Source organism: Vulpes vulpes, chromosome 1 (assembly GCF_048418805.1).
Source record: "Vulpes vulpes isolate BD-2025 chromosome 1, VulVul3, whole genome shotgun sequence".
Classification (NCBI taxonomy): domain Eukaryota; kingdom Metazoa; phylum Chordata; class Mammalia; order Carnivora; family Canidae; genus Vulpes; species Vulpes vulpes.
Genome location: NC_132780.1, coordinates 49,552,977 through 49,580,931, shown reverse-complemented (window position 1 = coordinate 49,580,931; position 27,955 = coordinate 49,552,977). Strand labels below are relative to the sequence as shown.

Sequence of the window (27,955 nt, the reverse complement as noted above, 5' to 3'; positions counted from 1 at the left end):
ACATTACGCTTACCAGCCTTTTTTTTTCAGTGACGGTTTCCTTCACTACTCTAGTTTTTAACACTGCACCCCAACATTCCCTGTCCCCATTTCCTATTTCATTTTTCTCTCCTGCTCTTATGGCTCATCTAACATACCAGTCTACTGTTGGTTTATTCTTTATTTTTCTCTGTTAAAATGTAAGGTCAAAGAAGGAGTTTTGTCTGTATTGTTCAGGCTCTGTCCCCAGGGCAGCAAAAGACAGTGCCCGGCGCATAGTAGGTGTTCAATAAATGTTGCTCCATGAATCAATGTTGTCTTAAGACCACAGTGTTCTGGCTACAAAGAGATCAGAATGTGGTCTGCAGAGTGTCTGGTCTCAGTGTGGCCTTCAGGGGGGACATTTCCCTGTGTCTGTGACTGTTTTTTTCTGCCAAACGCAGATACTTGAAAACTACGGTTTCCAGTAGTTCTGGAAAGAGAGGAATCCTGAAAAGAAGAGGCCTGAAGTGAAGGGTCCAGCCACGGGCCATCAGACCCGTGAGGGACAGGGAATCCGCTTCTCCCGAGGTTGGTGAGAAGAGCCCTGCGGCAGGCCCAGCAGGTTTGGGGAGGGCGGGGAGCAGGGGGCAGGTGGCGGGCTGGAGGGGGGTGCGGGGGCGGGGGCGGCGGCGGTAGAAGCCCACGCGGAGACCCGGGCGCCCCCTAGCCCCGCCGCTAGCCCCGGCGGCGCTGCCCTCACCCGCAGGGCTTCCTTCCGTCTTACAGCCTGGAGGGAGGGAGGGGTCAGGGCTGCCCCTCCGCGCCGGCTGGGGTGGGGACTGAAGGAGGTCCTGCAGGGGCGCGGCGGGGAGGGGGGGGGGGACAGGCCCCGTGGGGCGCGGCGGCCCGAGGACCACACCGGGGCATCTGCGTGTCACCGCGGGGTCGGCGTGGGCGGAGCCGCGCTCGGAGGGGGAGGAGGCCCGGGGGCGGCGGTTTCCGGGGGCGGGGGGCGGGGGGCGGCGACCCGCGCCTATAGGCTCCTCCGGCCCGGACCGCGGGATCCTGGCCGGGCCGGGTTAGGCTCCGCACCGTGCGGACACTCCGAGCCGAGCCGAGCCGAGCCGTTGCTGCGTCCTCCGCCGCGTCCCGCCGCGCGCACCTGCCGCCCGCACCTGCCGCGCTCACCTGCCGCCCAGCGCGCCTCCGGCCGGCCTCAGCATGACCGACCAGGCGGCCTTCGACACGGATATCGTCACCCTGACCCGCTTCGTCATGGAGGAGGGCAGGAAGGCCCGCGGCACCGGAGAGATGACCCAGCTGCTCAACTCGCTCTGCACCGCCGTCAAAGCCATTTCCACGGCCGTGCGCAAGGCGGGCATTGCGCACCTGTGAGTCGGGCCTCCCAGCTATCCGGCCGCGCCCTGTCTGTCTGTCCTGTTGGGTCTGCGTGGCAGTCCCGCGTGTGGTGCCCTGGGCCTCCTGCTGTCAGCCTGCCTGCATGTCTGGCAGGTGGGAGTCCGTCTCTCTCGCTCTCTTTCTCTTTCTCGGGCAGCCCCTCTCGCAAAGCTTGTTGGACTGCAACCAAGTCCTGGTTACCCCTCCCTTGCGGCGGGACCTGGCTCACAGTTGACACCTGCCTCTATCCTGCAGCAGTCTCCCCTGGACTGAGCAGTCTGCCTGTGCACCTGTGCACCCGCTCTCAGGCTCCTCCTGGTGAAACTGGCTGGCCAGGCTGAGCACCTGCCCAGCCCACCATACCCAACCCAGCTTCATACAGGAAAGTGCCTGCACGGTGCTTCCTTTCCCTTTCTCTCCTTTGATCTTCTTCCCTCCCTTTGGAATTGGGGACCCAAGTCAGGTTTTTAATTTGGTATCTCCTTTTTTTTTTTTTTTAAAGATTTTATTTATTTATTAATGAGAGACACACACACACACAGAGGCAGAGACACAGGCAGAGGGAGAAGCAGGCTCCATGCAGGGAGCCTGACATGGGTGGCTATCCTGGGTCTCCAGGATCACGCCCTGTGCTGAAGGTGGTGCTAAACCGCTGAGCCACCTGGGCTGCCTAATTTGGTGTCTCCTTGACCCTCAGTAAGTCACATTAGGAGTGAAGGAAGCCCAAGGCAGGCTGGGAGGAAGCATACATGCCCAGACCTCTCAGGAGCAGCAGTGCTTGTGTGCAAAGGGCTGTAGTAGGTCTGGGGCCAGGCCTGAGATTCAGATTCTGCATTTCAAAGAAGTTCTGTGGCAGGTGGTGCAGATGCTGAGAGTCTGCAGATCACATTGTGTGTAGCAAAGAAATCATGGGACTTGGGGATTCGTTGGGCACCTTCTTATGAGGCCTTTTGTGAGTAACACAAATACCCTTTGGTTTATTCTGGTGTGCACATTTTTTTTTTATAAAGATTTTATTTATTTATTCATGAGAGACAGAGAGAGAGGCAGAGACACAGGCAGAGGGATAAGCAGTCTCCATGCAGGGAGCCCGATGTGGGACTTGATCCTGGGTCTCTAGGATCATATCTTGGACTGAAGGCAGTGTTAAACCCCTGAGCCACCTGGGCTGCCCTGTATTTTATATTTAGATTGGTCCTCCCTTTAGCTCAAGTGTCTCTGGGTTTTCAGACTGCCCACACAGCTTCCTAACATTCCCGGCACTTAGGAACACTATAAAAATGTGCACGATGCTCATAGCTGATCTAAAAAGTATAATCCCCCCCAACCTGGATTCCTTTTCTGGCGAACTGTTTGGCTTTGGCCCCACAGGGTGGGTTGGTTGAGCTTACTCTTAACAAAGGAGTGTTGATGACATCTATTTTCAGATGTCAAGCAGACAGGCCTTGCTGAGATTGGGACAAGTATATTAGGAAGGTGGTGGCTCCATTACTATTTCATCTAGAGCCCCTCTTAATGATACATTTCTAAGGAGCCTTTGCCTTGGGAAACATACTTAGTTAAAATCTTAGTTCAAATTTAACTTACAACGAGTATAGCTATTCTTATCACCTTCCTTGCCTTTGAGGACCAGGGAGCTTTGTTAAAAAGAGTGCTTGGCATTTCTTATATTACCTAAAAAATGTGTCAATACCTTTCACCACTCCAGAAAGACTCAGAAACACAAAATCTGCCCTGAAGTGTATCTTTCCAATCTTTAAAGTAACCTCAGATATTGGGATCTTACTTGGAAGGACCTAGACAAAGGGTGCTAATTTTTGCTAAATAAAAATATGTGTATATTTTAGACTAGATAGTTATAAATACCAGGTTTAAAAAATATTGCTGTTATTACTATAAGCTACCTAAAAAGCTGCACTCCTTGGCAAAAATTCAAACCACTCATAAGAACACAAAGGAAAACATGAAACCCACCTCATATCCATTCCCTCGGGTACTAACTATTAATAATTTACTGGTCATTTTCCCAGCTCCTCATTTATACTCATAAATGTATACATGGATATGTATTTGCATAGACCCATAGGTAAATAGCGAACAAATGGCATCATCATTCAACAATATAGAATGAATATCCTTCATTGTCAGTATGTATAAATCCACCTCTTTCTTTGTAAATGTTGTGTAGTGTTCCAGGAGCAATTTAACTCTTTCTCTAGGTTTCACAGGTCTTTGTTTCAAATAGTGTCATACCTATGGAACAGGGGTTGGTGCCTGGTTGACAGGGCATGGCCAGGAATCTGGACACTCCTGTACTCGTATGGGAAAATAAGAATTTGGCTGTGTCATTATGACATATAGTCAGTCGGGCAGGCAGCAATAAGACAGGATCTCAAGCCAGGCCTCCAAATCACACTCATTATTTGCTTTGATATCTTGGATAAAAAGGCCAGTGTGCCTGCAAATAACTTTTTCAGCTGAAGGCTTGCTCTAGAAGGGCACGTACCCAGAGGAACAAGATGATGACAGATTTGCAAGAACCTCACAGGTCCGAGTTTATGGAGCTCAGACATGGTGTTTCATCAGGGACACATCAGGAGTTTAAGAGTTTGAGCCTGGAGTATCCTCTCTCTCTCTCTCTCTCTCTCTCTCTCTCTGTTGACCAACAGTTGCTCTTGTAGCCAGTTTCATTGTGGTTAATAAGACATTTATAGAATGGTAGAACTTTGTCTGTCCAACCCTTCTTTGTACAGCTGAGGGCCCTGAGGGCAGGGGAGAGGAGGTGAGTGGGCTTGTTGCCTGGGCTGGGACTCTTTATGCCATGTGTCTCTGATTTTATTTTTCAAGCCAGTTAAAGCTCAACCAACTCTAAATCTCACCTATTTATTTTATTATTTTTTAAAGATTTTATTTATTTATTCATGAGAGACACAGAAAGAGAGAGGCAGAGACACAGGCAGAGGGAGAAGCAGGCTCCATGCAGGGAGCCCGACATGCCCAACGATGATGTGGGACTGGATCCCAGGACTCCAGGATCATGCCCTGGGCCGAAGGGAGGTGCTCAATTACTGAGCCACCCAGGCATCCCTCACCTATTTATTTTTGATGCAAATTAAGAATTGTACCTCAAGAAGCCATTGCCTTCTAGAAAACTTGTTCTTGAAGCCTTATTTCTGTCCTCTGGCTCCCCCCTACTCATTCCCCAGAGAGAAGGGATGCTAATCCATATAAGGGGCAACCAGCATTTTGTTCTCCCAGGAGAAGAGTCAGCAGACCATAAGTGGATCTCCAGTGGCTTAGGCTTTTGCTTTAGGCATGTAGAATTGACTTGCCTTTGTACATGCTTCCAAATCACTGCTTGAAGAATTCACTGGTTCTATTTAATTCAACAAAATGTACTGAATAATCACAATGTACAAAATTCTAGAAGAGATTGGGAGATGAGAACAACACAGAGCTTATGCTGTTAGACAAATGTGGAATTAGTTATTAAAACACAGTAGAGGGGGTCCCTGGGTGGCTCAGTGGTTTAGTGCCTGCCTTTGGCCCAGGGCATGATCCTGGAGTCCCGGGATCGAGTCCCGCATTGGGCTCCTGGCATGGAGCCTGCTTCTCTCTCCTCCTGTGTCTCTGCCTCTCTCCCTCTCTCTCTCTCTATCATGAATAAATAAATAAATAAATCTTAAAAAAAAAAACTTAAAAAAAAAACACAATAGAGTTCCTGAAAGGTGCTTTCACAGAAGTTCCAAAAATATGTTTGTGGATGCAAAGAATTGTGGGGCATCGAGATGAGCATTGGCAATGGGCAATGTCCTAAGGCCTGATGGCTGGAGAACATATTAAGCTGGGCAGTTGTGCAAGGAAAAGTAAGGGGTGGGAAAATATTTCTGGAAAATGTGCTCATTTGGTTTGATTAAAGCACGGAGTACATGTGGTGGGGTGTTTGTGGATGTGAAATTGTGAGTGCATTGGGAAGCATCCAATGGCAGAGGTGAATACTTTATATTTCGGGGGGCAGGAGCTGGTATGCAAAGGGGAGAGAGAGAATACAAGTTTTTGAGTAGGTTAGTGGTATGATTAGGAACTAATCTAGGGAGGATATGGCTGGAAGCACAGAGCCGGAAGACAGTTGAAACATGGGGAGAACCCACTGAGGGTGGAGGTGAGGAAAGAACAAACTGGAGCTAGAGCATTAGGAGGGAGAGCCTGGGGAAAGAGAGAGCCTAAAGGAAGTCTTGAGTGTGGGTTGAGCGAGAAAGGCAGAGAAGGTTCTCAAAGAGCAAGTTCTTGCAATTGAGAGCAGGGCTACCCCTTTAAAAAGTAGAATTCCAAAGCAGAAGCTGGTTTTAGAGGCTGGGGATGGATGACAAGATGATCTCGACATTTTGGAAATGCTGAACTTGAGGTATTGGAGCGCTATCCAGTTGGAGGTGTTGTCCAGCCTGCAGCTGCTTGAGCCTTGTGGAATTAGGGCGTGAAGCCTAGCCTCAAAGACTTGGCCACTGGATTTTAGTACCTTTGCCCTGAGTCAGAGAGGAAGAGGAGAAGAAAATCAGGACTGGATTTCGTAGAACAGGAACACGCAGGCCTTCAGAGCACAGTTTGGGGAGCAGTGGAGCTGGGCTCAGAGTCCTGGCTCTGCCACTCACCTGTGCTGATTTTGGCAATTGATGTAATAGCTCTGAGCCTCATATTACCCCCGTGTAAGATGGATATCACTTTTTTTCAACCTCAGAGAGTTGCGTGAGGATGAACTGATAAGTTTATTAAACAGATGCCAACATTATCATTATTTTCCTAAGCTGAAGATTATTATATATATTTCTGTAAACTGATATATCTTTGTCTTTTGCTTTTTAATCCTTAGTAGCTGCCCCGTACATCCCTGTACTTCCGCAGGCATGTATTCCAGGATAGAAATTATATATATATATTTTTTCAAGATTTTATTTATTTATTCATGAGAGACACACAGAGAGAGGCAGAGACACAGGCAGAGGGAGAAGCAGGCTCCCTGCGGGGGGCCCAATGCAGGACTTGATCCCAGGACCCCCAGGTTGCGACCTGAGCCGAAGGCAGACGCTCAACCACTGAGCCTCCCAGGCGTCCCTAGAACATTATATATTAAAGCAATGTTGCACCATCAGGTTGATTACAGGAAATCTATGCAGTTGACATGGTGTCCAGAAAAGTTGCTTTGATATATGGGGTTCTCTTAGTTGTTTGATAGGAGAAAATAATAGATCACTTTAGTTTTAATGTTGAAATTACAGATCAGTTTATGTGTTTATTTTCAAATGTGCAGAATTTATGACATTAAGCCTTTGGAACTTTATCAGATTTACTCTATTTTTCTTGCATTATCTTCTCCATATTACCAAAGAGTGAATTGTAATTTCCTTTCTGTACCAGAAGCACAGCCAGCCACCAGGCATCCTGTTTGCCCACCTTTGGCTGGCATGAACACAAGTGAAGGTTGAGGTTTGTGCCCTTTGAAAGCTGCTCTGGCTGGCATCTCTTCTTCAACGAATTTCTGCTCTGACCCTTGGATATTTCTGTCTGGGTGAACAGTTGGCCATTTACCTCAGAATCAATCAATAACAGGTCATGTTACCTTTGACTCTGGTGATAAGAATTAAATAGTAATCTGCCTCCTTTCTCTTCAGTTGGGTGTTCTGAAAAGGAGCTCGTTCACTTGGTTCTTTTGCATGTTTTCGAGTGTGCTGCCTGCTTCACACTGTCCTATTGACTCCGGGAGGAAATGCTAAGGGAAGGCTGAATGAAGTCAAGCCTCCAACCCTAGTGTTTGGGGCTGTGCTCAGAAATGTTGCTAAAGGCAGCTTTCCCCTGATCATCATAAATCACAAATTTTATGGCTCATCCATTCTAGAAATCATGTGCAAATTTGAAATGCTAATATTTAATCCAAATTTCTAAGGCTTTTAAAATACAGGGCTAAATTTAACCTATCCTTTTAAGGAGCTCCCTATTATATGAATTAAAGGGACATAGCTTTTTCAGAATTTTGATGAGGTTTATGGTACAAGGGAAAGAAGAGATATTGTAGGTAATAGCTTTTCAAACTGATTTTTCCTCCCAACCTCCAGAAAGAGAACTCTTGTGTTTCTAGGGAGACCATCAAAAAGGCTCAAACCCTCACAGGGTGCTTCCCACCCATGAACTGCTAGGACTACCGGGCCAACTAATTTGAATAAAAATGAAGTGAAAAGTCACAGGCATTTCGAATGAAATACTATCCCCAGTAAGACTCTAGTCAAATGCAAACTTTGAGCACTTTCTTTTGGTGCCAGTTACCTGTAACACAGTTCTGCACTGGGTGGCTTCCAGAAGTTGCCTGCCAAACTGGTCTAGAGGTTGTGGTTTCCTCCTCCGCCTTCTTCAACCGAAGTTTACTTAGTGGATGCCATGGGGCTCCATTGAGAACAACATGGCTACGTTTGGCTCCTGGGAGGCAGGTGTGTCAGTTGATTAAACCTTATCCTTACAAAATCTGGAAGTAGAAATAATCCATCAAGGAGTTGAGACACTTTTGTATATAATCAGTAAGAGGGAAAGGCAGACTTTGGAACCAGGTGTTTCTGGTGCAGTGTTCTTGCCAGGACCCATCTCACTTCTTGACATGCTTATATTATTGCCAAAGAAAATTTGGGATGGAAATGGAATGATGACACTTCTTGCTCACCTGCCTATGTATGCCAGGCTCTGTGCTAAGCCTATAAGGTCAGTTCATTTGCCCCTACCTCCCCCATATACTAGGAAGTAGATATACTTAATTCCCATTTTTACAGATGAACCAAAGTCAGAGATGCTAAGTGGCTTTCCTGGGCTTGCTTGGATTTGAACTCTAGTGAGCTAGAGTCCCAGCCCATGGAGTAAAGCCCATGATGTTCCCTTTCCCTCTGTAATAACTTAAATTTAAGAGGAAAAAGCTTTCTTGGCAGAGCAAGTCACCAGCTCAGTCAACACATTTGTCTCTCTCCCTGCATAATCAGTGCCCAACTGCTACTGAGTCCTCCAGGTGGGTGGAGGAGGGAGCTTAATTTAGAGGTTTACAATGTGCTTGGGTCAACCCATTTTCTTCACCCTTTGGTTTGTTTCTCTCCACCGATTGTAAGGCATAGTTGGCCTCTGGAAGGCTTTAAAATTTTTTTTTTAATTTATTTAATATTTTCTTTAACTGAGAAAGAGAGAGAATGAGCAGGGTGGGGGGAACAGAGGGAGAGGCAGAAGCAGATTCCCCACTGAGCAGGGAACCCAATGTGGGGCTCAATCCCGGGACCTTGAGATCATGACCCAAGCCAAAAGCAGACGCTCAACCTACTGAGTCACCCAGGTGCCCCTGGAAGGGTTTTTTGACAGAGTTGTGTGATGGTTTCCCTACATCCCAGCAGCCTCAGTTTCTGCCTGATTCTGGCCCTAGGGAACAACAAATTGGGAACCAATCTAAGGAAGAGCCCAGTGATGTGTGAAAGGGTGGTTGGTGCCATGCCCTTCTGTGCACAGCAGCTGGCACAAAAGTGGCTTCTAAACCAGGCCAGGCTTCTGGCCTCTGCTGGCCAATCCTGGAATCTGCCTAGAATTCCAGTTTAGGGAACACAGTTGATTTGCTTTGCAAGCCCTAATGCAAGTGTCCAGGTAGGCAAAGGCACAGGCCACCTCCCTGGACGCCCACACCATATCTCCTGTTCATTCTGTAAGCAGGTGTCACTGCTGTCTCCTCGTGGCCATCGGAATCCACGGTGAAGGCTCTTTGTTATCTCTCTTTTGGGGCTTTTGAGTAACAGTGACCGATCAGAATGCAGAAATTTCTAGTTTCCAGAGGGTTTCTGAAAACTTGTGGAGAAAATAAGCTCCATGCGTTCTTCAGCTAATTAGTTCCTGGAGGCTATTTCTCCTCTGTCGGAGTTGCCAGGAGCCTTGCCTGCTTTCAGCTTTTCATTGAGCTGTGGAAATGTGTTTCCTCGGGGACACCTTGCAGCCCCTTGGAGGCTCCTCCTGCGGCGGGTTGGAGAAGGCTGACTGAGCGTTTGCCCAGCCTGGCCTACCCCTGAGTGGAATAAGGCAGGGCAGCGTGACAAACACGAGTCACATCTAGCTTCGTGTGCTAAGACAAAACGTAAGGAATACTCAATGATGTGATGTGATTGTGGTTGTAATTACTATGGACATGGCAGTCTGGGAGCTGATTCTCCTGAACCCTGATTCTATCTTAGGATCTTTTCCCTATGTCTTTAAGACTTTCTTACCACTGGGGGTCACCAGGGGAAACCCACAAGATGTGCTAGGAGAGTTCAAAAGTATCCGAATTTTGAACTTGCGGGACCCAGAATATTCTATCTTTATATGTATTTTTTTTATGCTTCATGGGCAACTGGAAGGATAGTTGGAAAAGGGTCCTTCTGGTTAAAACAGAGGAGGGACCTTCAGTGGGGTCAGGAGGAGGAAGTGAAGGTGACCACCCAGCCCTGCAGGGACCTGGACACAGAGAGGTGGCCAGCTATCTGCGAGTTTGGCAGGGAAGACAGCTCTTGCAGCGCCAGGTGTAGGGAGTATGCCCAGAGTGTTCATCTGCAGTGTTCTGTGGTGCACTGGACTATCATAACAGACAGGTGGTGTGCCACCCTCAGCAACCCAGAGCAGGAGCTTAGAACCCCGGAGCAGCAATGAGGAACCTGGCGGTGGTCTTGATCATTCAAAAGCACTTACTTGTTTCTTGTTTGTCTCACTCACCAGAATCTAAGCTCTGTGAGGGCACGGATGTCACCTGTCTTGCTCCGCACTGTGACCCCAGCCCTAGGAACAGTTCTGGGGGCATGATAGATGTTGGGGAATGGAGGGGCACTCACACAGGGCTCTAGGAAGCCTTTGAGGAAAAGGGGTCATGGCCTAACCCCTCCTTGCCCGTCTTGCCAAACGAGACACCTGAGCAGATACATGGTGTGGGCCAAAGTGTGAAATAGGCCTTTCCCATGCCTGTGTCTGCTGCCTGGTCCCTTGGCCCCAGCCTCCCAGGCCTCTGCGGAACTGTCTCCATGGGCCTGCCCCTGTGAAGACTGTGCTAGTGGGCCCCCCACCCCCACGTGTGAAGTGACTTTGAAAGTCCGTTGCTCCTCTACTCATTCCTTCAGGCCTGGGTTTCTGCTCTCCTTCATGAATGCCATTTGCTCATGCAGCAAGTATTTATTGAGGGCCTACTATGTGCTAGGAGCAGGACACAGTGGAGGTAAACACACCCCTTGTCCTCCTCCCCATGGGAGTGAAGGATACATCAACCATGCTAACATAAGGGGGGGAATGAAGCTGGGCGGGGGAGGGGGTCTCTGAGACCCCCCTTCCTCCCATAGCAGGTGCAGATCCCTAATGAGGGCTCCCTTGAGAGAGCAAACAGGGTAATTCACATTTTTTCTCACCTCATGGAACCCCCCAGCACCCCACAAAGTATCACTGCCTCAGTGGGCATGAGCACCAAAGGAGACCCAGAGGGGACATGTGACTTGCAGAGGTGAGGCCTGAGCCAAGTCCCTGTCAGAAAGCTCTGGTTCCTTTGCATCAGCCTGTTCTTGTCTGCCTGGATTAGTAGTGACTTTAGGTGAGGACATCTCAGGCTAAGGAGGGGCGACACTTAGGGCTGGTGGGGCCAGCGAGGGAGATGTATTTGGGTTGGTGGCCCTGCCCAGCCCCTCTTGTTCCACCCAGAATTTGGCTACATTTTTTCTCCACCAGCATTGACCTCATGACTGAGGTGAGAAAGATTATGTGGAAAGCGGACAAGAGCCCAGATGCACGGGCTGCAGCTGCAAGTGTGGCAGATCCTTGGTCTCTGGCTCATGAACGAGGAGGAGCCGTGCTGGAGAGGGGCGCAGGGGGCAGAGGGCCGCAGGGACGGAATGCTGGCTCTAAGCAGAGGACTGTGCCCCGGCCATGCCTGCGGGGTTACCTTCTGGAGCCAATCAGGCCCGACCAGGCGTTCGGGTTGGGACAGTCCCTGGTGTGGGCTCAGTTTTGTTGAGCCAGAGACACGCAAGTTCTGTCTAGAGAAAATGCATGTGCGGGAGTCGAGGCAGGTGTCGCCGGGACCACCGGTTGTGCTCCGGGAAGCTCGGCCAAGGCTGCACCCTGCACCCTTCGCGGCCGCCACCGTCAGCTGTTGAGGGGGTCTCCCCCATCTGACGCTCCCTTCCACACCCAGTCTCTCCTTGGCCTGAGCTTCCTCTCTCTAAAAACGTTCCTCCCCATTCAGTGTTTCTGCTGCAGCCCGGCCGGGACACCGCCTTTCTGTTCTATCACACTGGGCTGCAGAAACCGTCCTTGCTCCCTGCACCTCTCAGCTGATCCGCACCTGCTGACCCGCACATTCGGGGAGTAAAGTTGGGTTTTGGAGGGAGCTGGAAAAAATCAATCTTTTTAATATGTAAAGTCCAGCTATTACACTTATTAAAGTGTTTAAAAACTCTGGTATTAAAATTACAATTTCATGGAGCATTGTGATTAGGGAGAAAAAGCTAAAATGTCTTCTTAGGGGCCGTGATAAAAAGGTTGAGAAACATGGATTTAACACAAAGGTGTGCTGGGAACCCTTCTTCTTGTTTTGTCTCTCCCAAACCATGTGTCTTTTCTCCTGTCTTCTAAATCCTACTAAATACCAGCTTTCCGCGGGTTTACAGGTGCATTGGCATATTCTGGTGGTCATGGCTTATATTCTTGTGGCTTTTGTTCCCTCTAGCTATGGGATTGCTGGCTCTACCAATGTGACCGGTGATCAAGTGAAGAAGCTGGATGTCCTCTCCAATGACCTGGTTGTTAACATGTTAAAGTCATCCTTTGCCACCTGTGTTCTTGTGTCAGAAGAAGATAAGCACGCAATCATAGTAGAGCCCGAGAAAAGGGTGGGTCTGCATTTCTACTGTGGAGGGGTTCAATGTAACCACCTTTCTAGCTTTAGAAATGACTCCACTTGTTCAGCCAAACTAGAATCCTAGGAAACATCCTACATCCTTCCTAAACTATCAGTTATCATTTCCCAGATTCTAACTACCAAACATCAAGCCTATCCTCCACTGTCCACACTACCACCATAGTTCATGCCATCATCACCTTGCCCCCACCCATGTACTAGTATATTGGAGAGACACACATGTACTCATACTCATCCTCACCCCTAAATTTTTGTTGTCATGTTTAAGGTCCTTCAAAGTCTAGCTTCTCTTTTGCTTCATCTCCACCCACCAAATAGCCAAGCTTCATTCACAGTCACCTTTCCTGTCAATCTAAACTGTTTTCAATTCCTATCACTGATTTATAAAATTTTTAAATGTGATTTTATTTATTTATTGGACAGAGAGAGAAAAAGAGAGAGAGAGCAGGGGGAGCGAGAGAGGGAGAAGCAGGGAGCCTGAAGGAGGGGGCTTGATCCCAGGACCCTGGGATCACAACCTGAGCCTAAGGCAGAGGCTTAACCTACTGAGCCACCCAGGCACACCCCTGATTTATACATTTTAACACATTGGGATCCCATTAATTTGATTGCTTCTTGAGGGCAGAGGTGGATTATATTCTTTTCTGTATCCCAATACCTAGCACAGTACCTGGCAGCTTGTAGGTACTCCGCAGTAAGTTGTCGAAAAAATGAATGAAAGGATATAGTCAGCTTTTGAGGAACAACAACAATCATAGGATTTAAAAAAAAAAAAAACATTTGAGATGTGATGTGCACATATATGGGCTTACGATCTTTCCCCATTTGTGATGGAGACAGGAAAGAGTAGCATTAGAAAAGAGTAATTGGAAGATGAATTTAAAGAGGTTGCCTGATGTCCAATTTTTGACCTTTATAAGAGTGGTGGGGAGCCACATGTGATTAACTTGTTTTACATCATTCCTAAAATACCACTTTATGTCAGATTCAAAGTTCATGTTTTTTCCCCGCTAGGCTTCTCAAGATAGTTGGCAGTTTTAGGCATGTGGATTGAATTTTGTGTTGAATATCCTCTATCAGCTACTCCTAATTTCCCTGACTATAATGTGCCTTGAAAATAGGCATGTTTCTGTTTTCCACATGACAGTTTCCTGCATGGACCAGGGTGATTTGTTAAGAGCAAGAGGTCAGGGAATCAGAGAAACCTCTTAATTTGATGCAGAACATTTAAAAACCACATCTTAAAGAGGCTAATCTGAGATGGAAAATCCCCGGTGGTATACTGGTAAACTCTTAAAAAAAAAAAAAAAATCTCTGAGGCACCTGGGGGTGCTCAGTCAGTTAAGTGTCCAGCTCCTGATTTCAGTTCAGGTCACAATCTCAGGGTTGTGCAATCATGCCCTGCATTGGGCTCTGTGCTGAGCATGGAGCCTGCTTAAGATTCTCTCCCTCTCCCTTTGCCCCTCTTCCTGACCGCCCCCCACCCCCGCCATAAGCACTCTCTCTAAAAAAAAAAAAAAAAAAAAAAAAAAAGGAAAATCTCTGATTTGTAGCACATGCCAATTTCAACTGGGTGAATATGCCCCATAATTTATTTCAAGCTACCAACTCGACATCACTGAAAGCAGAGGTTGAGAAGGGATGTGCACAATTAGCTCTTGGGTACCTATAGCAACCAGCTCCAGCACACCATGGAAAATCCAGTTCAAAGAATGAAATTCTGATAGTCCCACTATGCCAGAGAGTTATACCCTTTGGGAATCATGGTAGGACTGTTGTTGGGAACTCTGTGCATTGCAATCTCCTGTCATCTCTAAGACCTGCACGAGAAGGTGTTTTTGTTTTTGTTTTTGTTTTTAACAGATCTTAATGTTATCTTTGCTTCGGCTATGGGATTATTATGTTTTTTTTTTTCTTTCCCTTGTGAATAAAGAGAAATTAGTGACTAGGCTTGTTTCTTTTTTTCCTTTGGCTGCCAGGAAACTCAAACCAAACTTATGATTCATCTATATCAACTGTGTAGGAAATTATGACTTATTTTTCTGTATTTCATCATCTTCATCTAGATCTGCTATTCTAAGTTGTGTCTTGTCTGCCTAATGATCCTTTGGGATAGATATTTTGTTGTTGTTTTCATTCTGCATGCCACCTCATACCTTCCATGACAGAGTATAAGTAAGGCTAACATTTCTTGAACTAGATTCCCTTGTTTTACCCTCTTAGTATACTCTTTGTTTTGTCATAATTTTAAAAGTAAAGTTGAATTTCCTTTTTCTTTGCTCAGGGTAAATATGTGGTCTGTTTTGATCCCCTTGATGGATCTTCCAATATTGACTGCCTTGCATCCATTGGAACAATTTTTGGCATCTACAAAAAGGTAAAATGTCATGTACTGAGGCCTGGTTTATTTATTTATTTATTTTTATTTATTTATTTATTTATTTATTTATTTATTTATTTATTTGAGGCCTGGTTTAAGATAAAAAGTTAAGGTTGAGCTTCCAGTACTATTTCACTTATTCATGGAGTGGCCAGAATGTACATCATGAAACTCTCTGGGGCTTGAGATAGGTTTATGTCTCAGGTTCTGACTTTTACAGCATTAACTGCTTGCTCATGATCTGTTAAAGTAGTTTAAAAGAAAATATAGTAAAACATGGGTGGGAAGAGAAAGATATTTCACTTTTTTAACTGTATCTTGCTTTTTCTATGGAAAAGGAGAGTAAAAGTAAGAGACAGTATAGATCAGTTAGAGTGATCATACTATGGCAACTGAGAATTATGATTCTAATAAGAGATTATTTATGTCAAAATTGTCCTTTAAATCCTTTGAATCAGCGGTCTGCAAACCCTGACTCCCTGGGGCCAAATCTAGTTCCTTGTCTGATTTGTATGGCCTGTGAGCAGAAAATACCCCTTTTTCATTTTTCAATAGCTGAAAAAAAAAATCTAAAGACTACTATTTTATGACCTGTGACATTTATGTAAAATTTAATTTTTATCCATAAATAAAGTTTTAATGGCACAGGTCAACTTATTTGTTTACATATTGCCCTTTGCTGATTTTGAGCTGCTCTGGCAAGGGAAAGTAGTTGTGATTGAGATGGTGATGATGGTAAAGCCTAGAATGTTTACTCTCTGTCCCTTTGTGGAGAGTTTGCTGCGCACGGTGTAGTGTGGGCACCTGGACTCCTGCCCGGGGTCTTTCACCTGTCTGAGCCTCTTTCCTACTTTATCTTTGTGCATGTGTGTGCTTGTGCATGTCCACGTGTGTGTGTGAGAGCCTGCACGCATGCCCGTGTGTGTGTGTGTACGTGTGTTGGAACAACTCAAGTACACAGACAAGTGAAAAACTGAATATCAATGGGCCCATCGTAAACTAATATGAAATGTAAAATATGTCACCTTGGCTTCAGTGCTCCTTGTGTGTTTTATTTTATTTTATTTTATTTTATTTATTTTTTTATTTATGATAGTCACAGAGAGAGAGAGAGAAAGGCAGAGACACAGGCAGAGGAAGAAGCAGGCTCCATGCATCGGGAGCCTGATGTGGGACTTGATCCCGGGTCTCCAGGATCGCGCCCTGGGCCAAAGGCAGGCGCCAAACCGCTGTGCCACCCAGGGATCCCCTCCTTGTGTGTTTTAGAATTGAAACCTCACAGATGTGGTTGAACCTGATCCCATTTTCTTCATCTCTGGGGATGAGGCAGCTTAGTTCGGCGGGTCTCTGAGCGTCCTCCCAGCGCTCTTGGGCCAGGATACAAAGGCCACAGCTTGAGAAGCGAGACCACAATTCGTACCTTATTTCTCACAGTGACTTGTTGTCTAGTACTGCATGGAATCTCATTCCGAACACATAGACCACCACGGGGTGGTTTTCTTTCATCACTGGATTGGATTTTGCTTTTTTTGGTCTTGGCTGAGAGGCAGATCCACATCTAAATCAGTTTGAGTGATAGAAGGTTCTAAGGCTCATAACAAAAAGGCAAAGGCAGCGACTCAGCTATTTTCCAGGTCAAACCATGAAACACACCATTCCTGTTATGTGGAGGGAGGAATTTTACCTATAGAGTGTCAGATCTCCAGTAGTGGAAGAGAGGTTCCTAGCAAAATTCCTTCTATGAGGGAAGACTCCTGGGTAATGACTTAACCAAAACTGCAGCTGATGGTTGCTGGCCCCAGTCTCCATCTCAGCTCCCTCAATGCAGACTCTTTTAAGGAAAGAAAAATCCCTAGAAAACTGAGAGCCAGAAAACAAGCTATCAGCTTAAAAAATCAACGCAGCTTGCAACAGGAGCTTTAGCTATGAATGCTACAGCTCAACAATGAGTCTCCATGCTTTTCTTAAGAAACCTGAAGTGGCTCTCTTTAAAGACTAAAAAAAGTGAGTGTGACACCTACCTTTATGTCATTTCAGTTTGTTTTTTTATAAAGATTGTATTTATTTATTCATGAGAGACACAGAGAGAGGCAGAGACATAGGGAGAGGGAGAAGCAGGCTCCCTGCAGGGACCTGATGTGGAAATCGGTCCCAGGACTCTGGGATCACACCCTGAGCCAAAGGCAGACGCTCAACCGTTGAGCCACCAGGTGTCCTCAGTTTTTAAACATCTTATTTATTGTTTGGAACCATTTGAAGGCTTATGGGGCATATACATTGATGTGACTGATACTTCAAATGAAGCACATTTCCTGCTTTCTGCAGGGATGGTTCTGGGCTAGAGGCCATCTCCTTGGGGCACAGCATTAGTGACTGGAACCTGGCAGCAGGGATCAGGCCTTGCCTGCGTGATGCCTGGGAACAGGTTCCAAAGGTATCTCAAAGGGTACATGGTCCAGTGTCCCAGATAGTTCCTGCCATGGAGACACCCAGAAGGGGGAGAATTCCCTTGAGGTGTTGAGTGACCAACATAGTTAGAATGTTTTTCCACATATTGAATCAACATGTCTCCCTATTGCTCATTTGGCCTTTTAGAGCATCAGAAAATAAGGGTTTTTGTGTGTGTGTGTGTGTGTGTGTGTGTGTGTGTATGTTATGTGTTTGGAAATGGCTTCCCTGCCCCGCCCTCCTTTCTTTAAAAAATAAATATATATATAAATATATATATATTTTTAAATTAAACATGTTTTATATGAGTTGATTTTAGACCTCTCTCTAGTGTGATCACCCTGTACTGGACATATTCTAACTTGCTACGTCCTTTAAAAATATCCAGTCCCGACATCTAAACACAGAGTTTCAAAAGTGCTCTAGCAGTTTCAGAATCCAATTTAAGTCCTTTAACTGAGTCCAATGAGACTTATTAATCAATAACCATATGGAATGTAGCTTCTTGACACTGAGAGTTTCAATTCTATGGGACCTCGGGCAAGGTAACTCTCTGTGCTTCTTGTTTCCTTATCTGTAAAGGGGAGGTACTGAAAACTAGGACTAATGCCCTGAAAATAGCACCTGGCACATAAGAAGTGCTTGATAAATGTTAGCTAGCTATCCATGTTACGTGTTTTGTGTATTAATATTCAATGGACAGTATCAGAAGTCAAAGTAACTTAAGAAAGGCATGAATAAATGGAGGGAGGGAAGGAAGGGAGAAGAAAATTATTGGTTTTCCTAACTAGAAAGCCCAATGGATAGATTTGCTTTAGGTGCTGCTGCATTCAGGGACTCAGACCATGCAGCAGGAGACACTTCCTGTCTATCTCTTCTACGTTCCTCCTCTCTGGTGGGAGAACAGTGCCCAGCATGTCTGGTTTCACACCCAGCCCCCTCAGTAAGTCCAGCAGAAGATGCAAGCCTCTCTTCCAACAATTCTAACGAGAATGTCTTCTCACTGAGCCTGATTGGCTTGGCTTACGTCATGGGGCCATCCCACACCAACACTATGGCCTGAGGCTGCAATGATTTGGTTGGCCAGGCTGGGGTCACCTGCCCACCCCAGAGCTGTGGGCAGTATCTACAGGAGATTAACGTGCAGTTATCAGCGGAAGGGTGGTGGATGCTGGCCAGGCAAAACCAACCCATGTTCACTGCCGATTATAAACTCCTTGAGGGCAGGGACCTTGTCTTACATATTCTTTTGTAGGCTAGTTGCCTAGTGTGACAGTAAGTGAACGATACTGGCTGAGTTATGGGGGACTCTCTGAATGCTCTATGAGCCCTTCCAAGCAGACCATCTGGTGGGGACAGCTTATTCCCACGTCTGTCTGATTTTCTCATCTACCACTGCAAGTCTCCAGAATCCATGGTGTTTTCCTCTATACCCCTTATGAGGTGGTAGGGAATAGAGCAAAACCAATACCTACAGCAGGTTGTGGCCTGGAATAGGTAGAGACAGGCAGGGTCTAGAGGCTTTCTGGTTTTGCCAAGGGCTTTATGTGCATTGGTCAGTACATGAGCACCTGCATGAGAATGTGACGGATCCCATTGAGCAAAGGCCTTTCCTGCTGGGGTTTGAAGGAAGGAATTCATGCATTGGAAAAATCAGGCTAGGAAAGAATTCCTCCTAGTCCATGATTCCACAGCATTATTTTCTCTTTGAACGTGTGGGTCATAGACAATGTTCCCATTTCTTATTCTATGGAAGTCAGAGAATACAATTATTAGGTGACAACATTTTGGGAAAGGCCATTTACTCTTGCACCTTTGGCACAGGCAAGCATGAATGATTCTTGGTGAGGTAGATCTCTGAGGGATTTTTCTTAGTGGAGAAGTTATTATTTCAATCTTTTATTGGCTCCCAGTTAACTCATCTGTCTTCATACAGCTGATCTGATTTCTCATTGCACTGGCAGGGTTAAGTAGTTATGATAGAGGATAATTGGAAACCTCACTGGCTTTGAAGGAAGTTGGTTCTTTTTTAAGGTTGGGTATTGGCAAAATTTGGAATTTGGGAAAACAACTCAAATTTTTGATAGTATGTTTATTCTGTGTTTAGATGCAATGCACTATTCTATGAACACAAACCAGACTAAATCAAATAACTTGACCTAACCCAACCGACCAACCAACCAACCAACCAACCACCTATGTGAAAACCATTTATTAAACACAAGGCATGGGGATGAGGGGGAGAAGGGGAGAAATGCCTTTATGATTCTTCCTTTTACATAAACTTTGGTGCAAGAGTCACATGTGGTGCACAATAAAATGCAGATTCTCAGGAACACCCTCCCCTTAGAAAGTCTGGCTTAGTAAGCCTAGGCTGCAGCCCCAGAATATGCTTTTCTAATAAGCATCCCAGGTGATTCTGATGCAGAATCATCATCACTTTGGACCACACTTTCAAAAGTTACAGGGAAAAATTACCAGGAATGTTTTTGCTGGGATGGCCTCCATCTCCAGCATTGTGATACAGATGCCCCTACTTATTTTTAGCTATTGGAATCTCTGGTTGGGGAAGGAATAAATGAAATTGGCAGAAATTGCCCATTTTCATTTCTGTTTAAATTCAAGTAGAGACTATTCCTGTTGAAAGATTTGAGGTTGTTTTGAGGACCAAATAAGCCAATCAAGTGTTAATAAAGAAGATCATCATCTTCTTATCAGTTATCAACCATTGATTAGAAGCCATCTCCTTAAGGCATCCCCTTCCTTAATATCAAACTATGGTCAGAGGACCTACTGGGCCATGTTTTTAATGAAACAAAATAGGAAAGATTAGAGTGCATATTATATTCTAAGTGTTAAGTATTATTTTGTTGAATTTGTGTAGTTATGTGTGCATGTGCATGTGTGTGGGTACTGGTGTGTGGTGTAAATGTATTTTTTTTTACTCTGGGTGTGGTCAAAAAAATGGAAAGCAACTGCCCCACCCTGTATTGACTCTGGAGAGATATTCAAAGTTTCATTTCTGAGAATTGCTTGGATGCCTGAGTGACCACTGAGGTGGGTGCCTCAACTGGCAAGAACTCATAAAATTGATTTCCTCACCAGACTAGCAGTCCTGCAGCCCAGTCTTAATATGTCTAAATAAGGATGGAGTAGGGCAGGTGGAAGACATTGATGCCTGTAATAAGATTAAATTAGTGGGAGCTGGCAAGAAGGCACACTCTTTTTTGAAAGTGATAATGGAGAAATGAGGGAATATCAAATTAGTAAAATTGGAGGAGGGCCCTGATTGGAAAGAAGGATCCAGATGCAGGAAATCTGCGGTATGAAGGGAAGGCTTCATGGTAATGTAATCAGGGTATTACTGATGTGTGGAGGAAGGCCCCTCTGGGAAGATGCCCTGTTGTATTAGGAGAGCACCTTGATAATGCATCTTGCTGATGACTGAACTGGAAAAAAAGAAACCCAAACAAAAGCATGTTGTTTTGTTTTCTTTCTTTGTCCCAGAATTCAACTGATGAGCCTTCTGAGAAGGATGCTTTGCAGCCAGGCAGGAACCTGGTAGCTGCCGGCTATGCCCTGTACGGCAGTGCCACCATGTTGGTCCTGGCTATGGTGAATGGCGTCAACTGCTTCATGTTGGACCCGGTGAGAGACCTTATGGGAGGTTAGGTGCTTGGCTGGTGACTGTTTGCAGGGGTCTGTTGTTTGTGCGAGAAGAGGTATGCAGAGGTGGGAAATGAGGCCCACAGAGGGCCAGAGATGATGAGATGGGCAAGGGTGTGAGGAAGATGGAAGAACCATGTGTATGTCATGAGAAGATTACTGAGGTGAGAAATAATATGTGTCTGGACCATAAAAGGGAGTCTTTGTCCCAAGATTAATTCTTTAGAACAGACATTATTCAACTGACTCACATGCCCACTGAGTTTAGGTGGGCCGAATAAATGAGGGAGGTGTGCTGGGGAAAGAAAGCCAGGGGCAATGGTGGGATGGGGGTAAGTCGGAGAGGTCTAGCAGTTGTTACTATTTGGGAATAGGGGCCCAGTTTTGCCAAAGCTCCTAATGTCTCAAGAAACACTGGATTAAAAAAAAATGCAATATTTCTAGATTTGTAAAACATAGGTGCTAGCCAACTAAAACACATTGATGGACCAGATGGGGCCCTGTAGATGGTCTCTTCGCCACCCACTACATCCATGACAAGCTTGTTTTGCAGACGTGAACAGCTGTCCCAACTGATGCTGTGGATTGTATTGTTTCTTCAGACATAGCTACCAGATCCATTTGATGTATGTGCAGGTGAATGCTCCGTGAACACTTGCAGTTTTGATAAGGCCTTGATAAACTCAAGGAAAAGAAAATAAAGAATGAAATGTGGATAAGTCCTCATTCTCTGTTATAAGGAAAAGCTACTTAGTGGAGAGGAGCCCAAGGTGCTGTGAAATATATTCATTAACAGCTTGAATTTGTGGATAATTTCTTCCCCGTGTCCATTAATTGGAGTTACTTCTTCAGGTAGATGACAGTTTCAATAGAGCAGATGAACCGGGGAAAGAAATCTCTTTCACTATTTGGCCCAACCTACAGTAGAATATAGAATTCAGTAGGTGGGCACATGCGTCAGGCATTTGACCCAGTGCTCCAAAGGGAAAAGAATTGGGTTTATAAATACCTTCTAGTTTTAGACATGTCCTCCTATGCCAGTAATGAAACTTTATTTATTTGGTGCTTTTTGTTGATGCACCAAACCCAGGGTAAAAAAAAAGAGCTGGCTGGAATCTGCTGGGAGACAGGTGGCTCCTGGTGAGGTCCTGGGCTTTGTGTGTGTGGCAGTTCATATAAACGAGAAGGTAGGCTGCCTTGGCCCTCTGCACTCTTGCACTATTGGACTTTGCCTCCTTGGAGGAACCGGTGCTTAATAAATAAACAAGGGCAGAAGAAAAGGCACAAGATGCAGCCTTCCAATGAGGCGACCTAAGGGGAAAATAGTGGCAGAACCAGAGCAAAGTTTGCCCTGACCTTAGTGTGCAGTTTCTGGAACCACTGAGGTTTGCAAATGTACTGCTCTGCCAGAGATTTACTGCTTCCCCAGACAGTCTTCCAGTGACTTCTCTGTTACCTTTGAGTTGGTGGACGTGTAGAAAAAATAAAATCTCTTCTTGTTTCCAGGTCTTAGACCCGTGTCCCCAGGAGTTAGTTTCTGTATATTTGATAGGCTTTCACCTCCCTGAGCTAATGGCCCGCCAGTGTTCAGAAGAACAGTGCAGGCCTGCTGTGATACTCTCCTGCTGGGGACACCATCTCATTAACCTACAGCTCACCCCTGCCTGCGGGCTGAACCTTGGACCCCCTCAGCGCTTTCTTTTCATTTTGGCTGATGATTTCTGCTAAAAAGACTGAGACAGCTCTATGTGCATCTCCAGCTGGCTTTACCTTTCAGAAGGCTTTCAGTTTCTTGTCTGTACTTGGAGGAGACTCCTCCTTCATGTCTGGGATGTTCTGGCCAGGTACCAGGGCAGGGCGTCGGGGAAGCGTGGCTTTGTGAGCTCTGCAGCACCCATTGTGTGGTGGCTTGGTTTTCAAGACCTCGTTTGTAAAAATATTTATTTATTTAGTTAGTTTTCTGATTTTTAAAGGATGTTTCTACAGAATTGTGGTCCAAATTTTTGGAAATAAAAAAAAAACATAAAAGATAAAGAGAAGAACCACTCACATGAAACCTTCCAATAAGCATGATTAATTCTAGTGTCTTTTTCTCCTTTCCCATCTGCATCCTCCTTCCTGCTCTCCTGGTCCTCCTTCCATCCCTCCCTGTCTTCTTTCCTTTCTAGGGCAAACACACTCCCTACCTGCAGGAGCCACTCTCTGCGATGGGGGTAGATGGCTATACTGCCTCTTTTCTTCTTATGTCTTGCCTCCATGGAGCAGCCTCCTCCCCGCAAGGGCAGAGCTTCAATCACCCTCTTCTCAGGACACTAGGACCCCCAAACTATCCTCTGTTCACAGCAATAGGAGTGAGGTGACGCTTCCTCTCCGGATTCCAGTCTCCCCTAAAGCACATTGGCCCTAAGGGCATCGACTCAACACTGAGACTTGCTGGACTTAGTGGCAGCAGTTCTGAGAAATGTTGTCCAGATCAGCAAGCAAAGGCACTTGATGTCGTAAATGCTGTCGGTCAGGACTCAGCATTCTCTTCTTTTCTGTGGCAGCGCACAAAAAGGGAGCGCCAGGGCAGAAGTGGAAGCTGAGAGCGCACTGAGCATGCCTTGGGACTTGGTGCCCACCTCTCCTGTACCCCACCTCCTGGCTGCGCCAACAGATTTTCTTGGAGAGGCAAACTTGTATATTGCTTTGAACACACATTTCCCTTCCCCCACCCCCTGGAGACACTGCTATTTATTTTTTGTTATTTTGTGTTATTATTATTATTACTTTTTCATCATGATAAGTGTGCTCTTTAATCCCCATTGCACCTACCCCCCCCCCCCCCCCAAACCAGCAGCTCATCCTCTATACCTGAGACTCTGGTCCTTGGTCACTCTGTCTCTCTTTTTCCTTTGCGTGTTTGCTTCTTAAACTCCACATATGCATGGACTCACAATTCTTATTCTCCGTCAGGTTTTGCTGCTGTTTTGTGCATTTCTGCCCTCTCTACTTTTGTATGGTTTCTTCCTTGTTTCGCTGAAACCATTTGAAAGCCGAGCGCCTCGCCTGGCTCCCCTGACAACCGGGGCGGCAGCTCTTCTCTCCTGTTTCCTTTCCGCCCGCTGACTCTCCGGTGCTCCCGTGGTCCCGTTCACCAGTCCCGGAGGGGCAGGCGGGGGACACAGTGTCCCAGGGTCCTCACACAGGCCTGGGGGACGCGGCTCATGCTCTCTCCCTCTCCTTCCTGTCTCCCAGGCCATTGGAGAGTTCATTTTGGTGGACAGGGATGTGAAAATCAAGAAAAAAGGGAACATCTACAGCCTCAACGAGGGCTATGCCAGGGAGTTCGAGCCCGCCGTCACCGAGTACATCCAGAGGAAGAAGTTCCCCCCGGTGAGTGAGGGCCTGGCCAGGGCCCCCAGTGACACACCCATATGTTGGTTCATGCCTCACCCTGGAGGCTCCAGGTGGGGGTGGCAGGGGCTGGGATTCCACAGAGAGCTGACCCCATGCAGAAGGTCCCATCTGTACTGGTAACTGGGACTCCTGCGCTCAGATGTCAAAGTCCCAGGGCCGTGTCAGCCTCTGCTACTGTCTCTTGGCAGAAGAAAATCCGGATGATCAAGTCAGCCAGATGAATGAGTTCATGGGCAGTAAAACGTTTCCCTTCTGTGGTCCCTGATGTCAGGGGCACAGAGCGTGGTCCTCTTACCTGGGTGCCTGCCCGGGGTGGCTGCTGGGTTGCTGGCAGCCATCTCAAGGCTAAGAGTGTCCTTCCTGGTACCCTTCTGAAGAGGTTACAAATCATCAAATACAAGATGAAATGGTTCTATGTAGGAATATCCAATATTGTCATCTCTTACCTCAACGCCATTAAAAGCTGTTGTGTTAAAAGGAGGAAGCCCAGATATTGTTAGTATGACACTCAGGGCCACAGAGCTGGCCCCAGGGTCTCTTTCCAGCTTTATTATCTCTCCTTCCACCCTACCCTACATTCCCCTCCCACCCCCTGAACCCTGCACACATGCTGTGTACCAGGTTCCTCCCTGGGCTTCAGGGAACCAGCATCTGCTTCTCTGGGATGCTGGGCTTTGCTTGGACAGTCCCCACCCTACACTGCCCGCCTCCCCCCCCCCCCCCCCCCCCCAGCCCCATCTCCCTTGCCCAGCTCCTTGGCTTGGCAAAATCCTTCTCAGCCTGCAAGGTCCTGCTAAAAGGTATTATTCTGTGATTCCTGTCCCAGCCCCATAGCCAAAATCAACCACACCCTCCTCGGGGCTTCTGCAGGTCATTTGATCCTATTATAAGATGTGTAAGAAGCTGACTTTTCTGCTCCTGGGAGACAGGATTTTCATCAGGTTTCCTAGCCACATGCCCAAACACACCCCTTGTAGGTCCTCATTAAATGATCGTTGAACTGGATGACTATAGAGGACAACCATGATTACTGTTGGTCTTTCCCTTGCAGGATAACACAGCCCCTTATGGGGCCAGGTACGTGGGCTCCATGGTGGCTGATGTCCACCGCACCCTGGTCTATGGAGGAATCTTCCTGTACCCAGCGAACAAGAAGAGCCCCAAGGGAAAGGTAAACGAATCTCCTGAACAGTAGTTGAAAATCAGTGGATTCCATTTGGAGCCCAAAGGATTTGATTTAGGAAGAAAGAGAGATTATAGCAGCCTTATATTATATAATATAATTAATATAACATATTAATTATATTGCTGCTACACTCTGTGGTAGGAGGCTGGGGATGTCTGTGGCATATTCTTTCCTAGATTGAAGGATGTCCTACTTAAAGCCAGGTGATATTGACTTAAAATGGTTTCTTGAGAGCCCTCCCATTGCTAAAGATAAGTAATAGTGTTATGGTCAGGACGGGTGCTTCCAGTGGGTGTCTGGTTTGGCCTGGGCAAAATGAAGGCCATTCATAATGTGAAATGAAACAGTTCAGCTTCATTACCAAGGTAGAAAATCAAATATGTATCCTATAGAGGTTTCCTTTGATTGCTTTCAAAAGGCATAACGTAGAAATAACTAATGAACTGATGTTGGCTGCTTGGAAAATGGTACTTTCCCAGAGAAGGAAAGAGTCTCTGGGGAAACCTAGAACTTTCAGGTAACTATTACCATCGACTGTACTGCTCTAATGCCCGCACTGCCCTGAAGCCATGGGGTGGGGGTGGGCTGTGCTGCTTACACTGGCTAAGGGACAGCCTACCTTTCTTCTACATGGTGACAGTGTGTTTCCTTCCCAAATATTGTCCCTTTACTTTCCCCAATAGACAGATTGTCTTAAAAAAATTTTTTTTTCAAGTGTGAGAGAAGGAATGGGAGCAATAATCTCCTTAAGATAGTTAGAAATGTGTATGTTCCAGATATGTTCAGATTTCTGTTTACAGCCATTGGTGTCAGTTCACTGAAGACATTCTTATTTGCTTAAAACACCACTCTTGTCATCGCCACCTCTGGCATCCCAACCTGTGTGATTCACCTATTCTATAGCACTTTTCTTTAATGTCTCCAAAAATTGTTTCTTAATGCGAATATTGAGGTTTCTCCTTTTTTTTTTTTTCTCCAATTTTGCAAATCTGGCCATGATACCTGTATGGAAATAGAGTCAGGAAACACCTGCAACAAGCTGTCTGCTCAATAGGCAGACTGCATGAAAATGCATACAATAAAAAAGTTAATATTTAAAAGTAAATGCCAAGATGTATAACATACTAAATCCCAACCCTGAAGCCTTCAGAGAATTGTAAAAGGAATGTGTACAGGGTTGCAAACAATATTATACTGTTTGGAGGAGCCAGTCTGCTTTCCAGATGTCTGCAGCCAGACACCACTATGGACGTTTAATGCTTTTAGAATAGGCAAAGCTCAATCCAAAATACACAGAGCCACTCATTAGGTCCAGTTTCTGTGCTATAAAGAGAAAGGGACCATCAGTTCTGCCAAAATATCATTCAGTCCTGAGTCCAGGTGGTCTGTCTCACATTTGCATCAGGCAATCTGTTGCTGGCTCTGGCTTGATGAATGGCTTAATTTAACCAAATGGTTAAATGGTTAAATTAACCAATAGGTCTGAGAGGCAGCCTTGGGGGTGAGGACTACTACAACCTCACGGAAGGAAAGATGGAGCATCGGTGACCTTGGAAACTGCCACCAGCTCTGTATTAGTTTGCTAGAGAACGCATCCCTTATCTGTGTAATATTTTCTGGTGTGGGTGAGCTGCCCTTGGCTCTTTTTTTTTTCAGTTGAGACTCCTATATGAATGTAACCCAATGGCCTACATCATGGAGAAGGCAGGAGGATTGGCTACCACTGGAAAGGAAGCCATCCTAGACATCGTTCCCACTGACATCCACCAGAGGGCACCAGTGATCTTGGGGTCGCCTGAAGATGTGAAGGAGTTCCTGGACATCTATAAGAAGCATGCTGCCAAATGAGGAACTGGCCTTGCCCGCACCAAAAAGAATTACCATTTATCTGGACCTTTTATCTCATAGGGTGCTACCTCTTTCTGACTGTGCATCACACATTCCCAGACAGCAGAAATAAAAAACATGGATAATTTCACCATCAAATATCTGTGTAGTGTCTGGTGCTGTCTTGCTATCTCAGTAATGCCACTGAGGGCATATTTTGAGTGGATGGGGGAGAAATAAACATATTCTTTCTTTTTCTAAAAAAAAAAGTCTTCCTTGCTTTGTGTGAAATAATAGTAGTAGTAATAATAACAGTGAATGCCTATTCCATTAGAGAATTCATTTAGTTTTCACAACCACCTTATGAATTAGATACTCTACATAAATAATCCCTTTCACAGATGACAGAATAGTGAACAGAGAGGTGAAGTCATCAAGGTCTCCAGCCAATGAGCAGTGCTGGGATACGAACCCAGGTAGTCTGGCCAGTAATCAGAGTTAACATGCTTGTCTTGCAGGTTGTCCGTTCTGGTATGAGTGCACAGAACTAACCTGAGCAGAGCGGTTTACGCTTCCTGGGCTCTGGACAGGTGAAAAGTTAGGGGCTATTCATCTATGACCTGTTGGCCTTGCATATGTAGATGTGACTCTCTGAGTCACAAATGAAGGCTTATGTTACTACTTGCTGGTGACTTTTCTTTTCTTTTCTTTTTTTTTTTTTTTAAGATTTTATTTATTTATTCATGAGAGACAT

At 46.0% G+C, this 27,955-nt stretch overlaps 1 protein-coding gene across 2 annotated transcripts; it reads left to right on the top strand.

The window, feature by feature from the left end:
* Positions 1-962: 962 nt before the first annotated feature.
* On the top strand, positions 963-27,360 carry FBP1 (fructose-bisphosphatase 1). 2 transcript variants are annotated; one of them, XM_025984230.2, is made up of 7 exons: positions 963-1,352; positions 12,104-12,266; positions 14,580-14,672; positions 20,631-20,771; positions 24,027-24,164; positions 25,240-25,359; positions 27,031-27,360. In XM_025984230.2, the coding sequence occupies exons 1-7, from the start codon at positions 1,183-1,185 to the stop codon at positions 27,220-27,222; spliced, it is 1,017 nt and encodes a 338-aa protein (XP_025840015.2). In that variant the 5' UTR covers positions 963-1,182; the 3' UTR covers positions 27,223-27,360. The 2 variants fall into 2 exon arrangements, with proteins under 2 accessions (XP_025840015.2, XP_025840016.2); XM_025984231.2 differs by having other exon boundaries at positions 963-1,473.
* Positions 27,361-27,955: the final 595 nt, after the last annotated feature.

Coding starts and splice junctions, on each gene's coding strand:
- FBP1 (XM_025984230.2), top strand. CDS start 1,183: ATGACCGACCAGGCGGCCTTCGACACGGATATCGTCACCCTGACCCGC. Junction 14,673..20,630: donor TTTTTGGCATCTACAAAAAG/GTAAAATGTCAT, acceptor TCTTTGTCCCAG/AATTCAACTGATGAGCCTTC. Junction 24,165..25,239: donor AGAGGAAGAAGTTCCCCCCG/GTGAGTGAGGGC, acceptor TTTCCCTTGCAG/GATAACACAGCCCCTTATGG.